Raw genomic sequence first — 8033 nt, 5'->3', positions numbered from 1 at the left:
GCTCCCAGACATTCCTGCTCCTCCACCCCAATAAATGCTGCTGGATCCATCCTGCCGCTGCCTCTTGCTCCTCACTGGGAGAGGCTGGGGGGCTGGATACTAAGGGGGGAAGCTCTGGAGAGGGGTGTTCCAGAAACAGTCCCCAGAACCTTATGGGGCAGCCTGGGGTGAGCATCCCATGAGGAGGGACTGGAGTCTCAGGGATGGGAATGGGAGAGATGGGAAGGACAGGAGGTGTGTGGGCTGCATGGGGGAGTGGGATAGGAGGTTGGGATGGGGTGTGGGACATGGTGAGGCTGGTTGGAATGGGGTGGGACATAGTGGGAAGGTGTGGGCTGTGGTGGGGCTGGTGACCTCAGTGAAGCCACAGGGGGAGAGGGTGATGCCCCGTGGAGCCCATGGTGACAAACACAGGTGTCACCCTGCTCCTGGAAGGAAATGGCTGTGCTGAGGACCATGGACTTCCCTTCCCCTTGCAGCTGCACCATCTCAGTCTGCTGAAAGAGAAGCTGAAACAATGGGAGAGGAAGAAATTTTGAGTCCTTTGCACCTGACTCACAACACTAGAAAGAAATTATATTTGGAGAGTTTTTTTGCTGTGCCACTCAGAGAGCAGCTGGGAAGGGAATGCTGAGCCCCTGGGCCATCCTGCCCATGCCGGCTGTGCCGCTGCCATCCCAGCTCTGGGCACTCAGGATCATGTTTGCTGCAGGGAGCACAAGCCATGCCTGTGTCCCCTCCCTCCCTCCCTCCCTCCACCCCCATTCCTGGCTGGCAGCAAGAGCCAGAGGAAGGCAGCAAGTGCTGGCAGATGGGGTGAAGGCAGCTCAGGGTTCAGGATGATGTTTGTTGATATCAGACTGCAGTGGGATGTAAGAACCATGCTGGGGGGATTTTTGGGATTACAGTTGTGTAGGGAAGGATCCCTTTTGGGGGAATAGTCTTTTAGGTCCTGGAAGGGAGGAGGAAAGCCATTCTCCAATGTGCTCCCTGGAGTGCATCCCTCCCACATGCCCCTGCTGTCTTCTCTTGCAGGATTACATCGTGGGAGGAGGGATGTTGGGGATGTTTATTAATCAGGTGGCTTGAAGAAACCCTCAGCCACTGTCCAAGGTTCCTTCAGCAGTTCAGTGGAAGGGATCAACAGGCTCAGAGTGCTGTGTCCATGGCTGAATCATTGCTGCTGGGAGTGTCTTCTTCTGGCTCCACCAAGACCCTCTGGAGGGAGAGCTGGAGTGACCTCATGAAGCAGTGCCTCCTCCAGCTCCCCATGCAGAGGCAGATAAAGGGGTTGCTGGCACTGTTGATGCAGGCGAGCAGGAAAGCAACCTGGGAGGACACAACAGTGTAGTCGAGCTGCTGCAGGAAATTGCAGAGGGTGATGGGCTGACTGAAGAGCACACTGAGGAAGATAGTGATGCTGAGCCTCTTGGGTTGTTGCTGCTTGGCGTTAATGAAGAGGATTGTGCTGGAAATGACCACGGCTGGGGCCAAGAGGAAGAGGTTGATGGCAAACATGGAGATGAGAGCCACCTGGCAGTGCTCGTGTTCCTGTGACTGGCACAGGGAAGTCACTGTGACAACAAAAGTGATGGAGAGCATCCAGAGCAGGACACACACCACCCATAACACGCACTGGGGGAGGTGGCAGTGGCACCGGAGTGGGCAGAGGGTGGAAATGCATCTCTCGATGCTGATGGCTGTCAGCAGGTACAGCCTCAGGTTGCAGGGAAACAAGGACAGCGTGAAACGCACCGTCAGGTACAGCAGGGACGGGGCAGCAGAGCAGGACACATCTGCCTGCAGGGAAAGCACAGTGCAGGGGACCACGAAGAGGAGGTAGAGGAAGTTGATGACAGCCAGATGGAAGATGTAGACAGTGATGGGGCTCCTTCACATGCGGAAGCCAAGGAGCCAGCCAACAGCCCCATTCCCAGCCAGCCCACAGAGGCAGATGAGCAGTGTGGCACCATCTGTGGCCAAGTCAGTGACATCTATCCCACACAGATCGTCTCCATCAGTAGGTGAAGTGGAAGGTTGGGATGTGGTGCTCAGCTCCATGGATGTACACAGGGCAGGCAGTGGGATATGGATCCCAGCTGTGGTCAGAGTGGATGGGAACTCAGTGGTCAGTGCTTGGAGAATCCTGGGATTGACCACGCAGCTCCTCAGCAGCTCCCTGCAGCAGGAAGGATTCAGTGGAGAGAAGTGAGATGTGCAGCGGAGGAGGGTGGTGGAAATTGTGAGGGTGGGAGAGGGAGGTGGGAGGGTTGGGATGTCCAGCAGGAGATGCAGAAGGAAAGCTCAGGGCAGAGGAGGGAGGAGCTGGGGAGGACACTGCAGTCACTGGGAGAGGGTGGCAGGAACAGAGCAGCTGCCGGAGGAGAGGCAGGTGGGGAAGGAAGGAAGGAAGGAAGGAAGGAAGGAAGGAAGGAAGGAAGGAAGGAAGGAAGGAAGGAAGGAAGGAAGGAAGGAAGGAAGGAAGGAAGGAAGGAAGGAAAGCATTGCACTGACCTGTTCAGTGTGGGGCAGCAGCAGGCAAAGGGTGTCTGTCCAGATCAGTGGCAGTTCCCAGCATCTCTTGCTCCTTTTGGATCCATATCCTAAAGCAGAGCCTCCCAGGTCAGTAACACGAAGGAGAAAGTGCCCAGATCCCCAGGAGGTCCCCACTCCAATCCCGCTGACTTCTCTCTGTGCCCTGTCACGGTCTTGCTTCCTAAGGGTTGGTGGAGTCATGGGGGAGTCAGAAACTGCCGCTCTGGCTACATCTGAGTTTCACTTTTACTTTTTTTTTCTGTAAACGAAATGGCTTTTTTCAAAAGCTCCACCAGAACTGTGTGAATGGCTTGTCATTTGCTCTTGACTAGAAACACTTCGTCCCTGCAGAATGTCCAATCTTCTGCCTGCCGTCCCACTCCCAACAGTTTTCTACCATTGCTCATTTCTGTTCCCTGAGGGGTCATGGTCCCTCCAGCAGCAGAGGGATGCTGGTGGTGCTGGTGGCACTGGAATGCTGGCAGTGCTGGCAGTGCTGGGAAGGCAGCTGGGTGCTTGTCAGAAACAACTCCCTTTCTAGAAAGAGCTCTGGGATCATTGCCAAAACCTTCCCTGGACTCAAGGGAGCACAACTGAGACAAGAATTCCCCTTTGTTGACATTCTTATGCAGGCACACTCTGTTGAAGCCTTTCACTAGCAGCTCCGCCTCCTCCTCCTCCTCTTCCTCTTCCTCAGTCCTGTGAGCACTTGTGGTTGTTTTTACTTGATCCCACCCTTTTGCCAGCAGCGACATTTTCACCAGACAAGGTTACTCCAAACACCATCCAATCTGGCCTGGAACACTTCCAGGGATCCTGGGGTAGCCACAGCTTTTCTGGACAACCTGTGCCAGGGCCTCAGCACCCTCACAGGGAAGGATTTCTCCCTAATATCCAACCTGAACCCACTCCCTGCAATAAATTATTAGAGATCAGATTTTGGAGTGCTGTTATCCCCCTATCAGCCCTTCACCAGAGCTCATCCTTCTTCTCCTCCATCCTGTGAGCACTTGTGGTTGTTTTTACTGATCCCACCCCTTCACCAGCAGCAACACCTTCCAAAAGTCCACATTGCTCCAAATGCAAATCAGCTTGGCCTTGGACACTTCCTGGGATCCTGGGGCAGCCACAGCTTCTCTGGTCAACCTGTGCCTCAGCACCCTCACAGGGAAGGATTTCTCCCCAGTATCACATCTGAACGCACTCTCTGTCAGTGGGAAGCCATATCCCCTTGTCCTGTCCCTCCAGACCCTTCTCCAAAGTCCCTCTCCAGCTCTCCTGGAGCCCCTTTAGCTCATGGATCATCAACTGTTTGCACAGGAAAGGATTGGCCCAGTGAGGGGATGTGAGATTCCATAGCTGGGGACACAAACACAGTGACAGTGAGGAAGAGAGGAGGCAGTTCTGCTCTCAGGGTCTCCACACACACCAGATTCCAGCAGGAGCATCCCAGTTCCAGGACACATGTCAGTCTGGGTGGGAATAATCTCATTTCAGCTTTCTAGGAATTCTTTGGAATTCACTGTCGGCTGCTGTCTGACTCCCAAGGGAGTGTAGAAGATGAGTCGAATGAAATCTCTAGCTTTCTAATGGTTGTAGCCAAGAGAGCAGCATTGATTAACCTCTTCTCAGAAAAAATGACATTTCTGAAATGTTAAATCATCCCTCTGCTGTATGCCTGTGCTCCAGCTCACACAGAGCATTCCTTATTGCATTAATCCTCTTGGAAACTGCATGGTGAAAGTCAAATACCATTGAATTTGTGGGATACAAGTACGAAAACAACATTTGAACCAGGAATCAAATTTTGTAGTGCAGGGTCCTAGGGATTCACCCCAGGAATGAGAGGGGCAAGTTCAGGCAGTTCAAAAGACAAGATTTCAGGATTGGGGTTGCTTTAAAACGAAAGAGGAACCTGACACAGAGACAAACTGCTTTCCCACAGGTCTCATTGCTGAGGCTCTCTCCTGTTACTCATTTCCTGGACAAAGTCAAGAGCAGATTAGAAGCAGAGCTCTGATCCCAGCAAAGGCTCAGAAAGTTCTCTGTTTGTGAGAGCCCTGGAGAACATGATCCAGCAGGGACAAAAGGGGGCCTGGGACAGACCCCTCACTGGACACTGCCCAGGCTCACCCAGCAGGTTTCTCTCCCCTTTCCCAAGTGAGCATTCCAGGGAAGCTCTTGAAGATCCTGACCCAGGGACAGCAGCTGGTGTGTGTGAGGCAATGTGAACCCACAGTGTGTCTGCTCCAGTGAAATTCTCCAGGCTGAGAAAGGAAAGGTCAGACTCTTCTCTTTCAATGTAATCAGTGTCTCTCTCTTTGAGATGGGACCTGCTGACTGATTTTGGTGGGGGAATTTTGGTCCGTAGGGTATTAAAGCTCTAAATATTGTGGGGAAAGGGAGGGGGAGAATACTGAAATGAATCTCCTGCAGTCATACCCATCTCCCACATCCTGCTAGCAATCTGTCCTGTCCCTTGCCTCTCCCTGTGCTGCTCCACATGGAAGCTGGGGGTGGGAAAAGATGGGAAAAGCCACGTGTGGGGGACAGCAGCATTGGTAAGGTGTGTGTGTTTGTCACCCCGCCAGCTGTGTGAGGGGAAGGAGAAGCAGCAGAGGTGTCACAATGAGCACATTGTCCCCTGCCACAGAGACAGCCAGCCCTGCCTGCTGGAGCCAGCCCCGTGGGAAAGTCTCCAATGGGAGCTGGAATGAGGACAAGCACTCCAACTGGACCGAGTGTGACAACAGCCACTCGAGCAGAGTCCCTGTCACACTGCTCCTGTGCCTGTGTGGAATGGTGGGGAACGGGGCTGTCCTCTGGCTCCTCTGCTTCCACACCCGCAGGAACCCCATCACCATCTGCATCCTCAGCCTGGCCATTGCTGACTTCACCTTCCTGCTCTTCATCACCATCACCCTGGGGATATTTTATGGCCCAGAGAGCTTCTGCCACCAGCTGGGCTCACGGGGTGTGACAGCCGGGCTGAACGTCACCATCCTCTTCTCTTTCACTGCCCGGCTCTACTCTCTGACAGCCCTCAGTGCTGGGACAGCTCTCTTTGTCCTCCCTGTGTCCTTCTGGCCCTGCCACCGCTCCCAGCGCTTCCCGGTGCTCCTGTGTGCTCTGCTCTGGCTCCTCTCCTTCCTGCTCACCGTCACCCCCTGTTTCTGCCCTTCGGTGCTGGTGGCCTTGGTGCTGAGCTACCTCTTCTCAGTGCTCACCCTGATCTGTTCTGCTCTAGCCCTGCTGGCCAGGCTCCTGTGCTGCTCATGGAAACAGCCCCCACGGAAGCTCTGTGCCCTGGTCCTGCTGCCTGTCACCTTCTTTCCCTTCTTCACCGCTGATTTTGGGTTCTGGCTCTTGCTGAGAGCCTTTGACCCCTCTGTCTTTGCCCTCAGCACCTCTGTCCTGCTCGCCTGGGCCAACAGCAGTGCCCAGCCTCTGATTTACTTCCTGGCTGGGAGCTGTGCAAAGGAATTCACCCTCTCTGTTAGAGTTACCTTCCAGAGGGCTTTTGAGGATGTGCCAGAGCCCCAGAATAGGGACAACACAGTGGAGTCATCATAAAGTGGAATCCTCATGAAATAGAATCACTGTGAAACAGAATCAAAAAACATCCTGAGTTTGAATGGACTCACGAGGATCACGGAGTTCAGCTCCTGGCCCTGCACCATCCTGGCCATCTCCTGCACCTGCTCCCTGGCCATCCCAACAATCCCTCCCTGTGCCTGAGAGTGCTGTCCAAATGCTCCTGGAGCTCTGTCAGGCTGGTGCTGTGTGCAGCAGGGGAACTCCTGCCTGGGGTGGATTCTGGATGATGTGACGAATCATCATGGAAAGGTTTGGGTCGGAAGGAACCTTACAGATCGTCACATTCTGACCCTTTCTCCATGGGCAGGGACACCCTTGAAAGCTTTTGTTTTCAAGTCTTTGCTTTGAATCTTTCCTATTCAACAGCTCTGAGCTTTCTCTGCTTCAGAAATGAGCTTCCCTTCCCTGTGGAATATTAAAATTGAGTCACCAAGAATCAGACATTCTGCAAATGGATTTTCTTGGTGTGGTTGCTTAAAACCAGCATGCAGGTGGATAAGAAATCTTGGCACAGCAGTGCAGAACAATTCCTGAGTGATTCCTGTCCATCTCCAGCAAGTCCTGACACATGAGAAGACTGAGGTGTCGAAAATTCACACTGAGCCCTGTTGCCCAGACAAGTGGGCAGGTGTTTGGGATTGCCTCTGGAAGTCTTTTCCCAAAAATGCACACTGAGTTTGGGGCTGTGGGCTGTCTTGTCAGGACAAGGGGTTGGAGCTGGAACTGCCTATGCTGGGTTCTCCCATTTTCTCTGGGCTGTCTGGATGGTTTTAGCTCCGCTCATGTTGCAGCTGTGACTTGAGGTTTGGCTCCACTTGAGGTGCATCTGAGGGAAGCTGTGGCTGTCCCTGGATCCCTGGAAGTTTTCCAGGACAGGTTGGATGGAGCTCGGAGCAACATACTTTAGTGGAATAGCAATGTACTCTAGTCCCTGCCTGTGGCAGGGGGTCAGAAGAGGATGGTGTTTAAAGTCCCTTCCAACCCAAACCATTCTATATTTCCATGGAAAACAGGAAGCTCAGGTAGGGAGTGGCCTGGGTGACACTGGAGACAAGGAAGGTGCTTGGAGCTAGAAAAGTACATGGAAGGATCATGATCCTTCTGCACTTGCCTTGGGAGAAACTCCCTTCATGATGGGAGTCCTTTCCTGGATAAGAGGTTGTACCTCAGAAAGTTTCTACTTTCCAATGGACATGAAAATGGGAGACAGGGAGAGAAAAATCCCTCTCAGATGTGGAAGTTGCTCTGTTCTGTTAATCATTAACAACTCTGTTAATCAATGCTTCTTAGATGTTTAACCTCATGTGAGCCAATGTGGTGGTTTTGATTGGCCCAAAACATCAGTAAAGTATTTTTAACATCTAGGTGAAATTTGGACCCCTCAGAAGCTGTTGTGGTAGGCCTGGGGAGGTGTCTGAGGGGTGGGGTGTGGCAAAAAGATGGCTCCTGTGTGTCCTGAGTGCAAGTTCTGGAAGTTTTTACATCAAGTCCAGCAGAGCCAATCTCTGATGGCTCTGAAGGTGATGGACATGCTGCTGGCCAAGTTTGGGCCAATTGGAGGTGCTGGTTACGCCTCTGTGAAAACATATTTAAGAAGAAATCAAGGCAGGCACACACTTTTTTCACTTCTTTGTAGTTGGAGGAGGAGGAGGTGGAGATGAAAATATGTGAGGGAGAACAGCATGGAGACGTGAAGGTCAGTGAAGAAGGTGGGGGAGGAGCTGCTCCAGTGCTGGAGCTGAAAACTCTCTGCTAGCTGTGCTGAAGGCCATGGGGGGGCAGGAGGTTCCCCTGCAGCCCATGGAGTCCACAGGAGTGGAGAAATCCACCCACAGCCCGTGCCAGAGGAGCAGGTGGATGCCTGGAGAGGGCAGTGATCCAGTTTGGAGGCTCGAAAGAGT

At 53.1% G+C, this 8033-nt stretch overlaps 1 protein-coding gene and 1 pseudogene across 2 annotated transcripts; one reads left to right on the top strand and one right to left on the bottom strand.

Annotated features, from left to right (window-relative positions):
* Positions 1–799: 799 nt before the first annotated feature.
* On the bottom strand, positions 800–2688 carry LOC146436895 (proto-oncogene Mas-like; annotated as a pseudogene). The gene is made up of 2 exons (XR_014852776.1): positions 2515–2688; positions 800–2099 (listed from the first exon to the last, which is right to left on the bottom strand). The product of XR_014852776.1 is annotated as a proto-oncogene Mas-like (transcript).
* Positions 2689–5163: 2475 nt separating this feature from the next.
* Positions 5164–6108, top strand: LOC146436894 (mas-related G-protein coupled receptor member X2-like). Its single transcript, XM_085063959.1, has one exon. It carries the CDS (start codon positions 5164–5166, stop codon positions 6106–6108), a length of 945 nt encoding a protein of 314 aa, XP_084920085.1.
* Positions 6109–8033: the final 1925 nt, after the last annotated feature.

The sequence above is a fragment of the Lichenostomus cassidix genome, chromosome 5 (assembly GCF_008360975.1).
Source record: "Lichenostomus cassidix isolate B80296 chromosome 5, HeHo_3.0, whole genome shotgun sequence".
NCBI classification, from domain to species: Eukaryota; Metazoa; Chordata; class Aves; order Passeriformes; family Meliphagidae; genus Lichenostomus; species Lichenostomus cassidix.
This window is presented reverse-complemented; position numbering and strand designations above follow the sequence as displayed.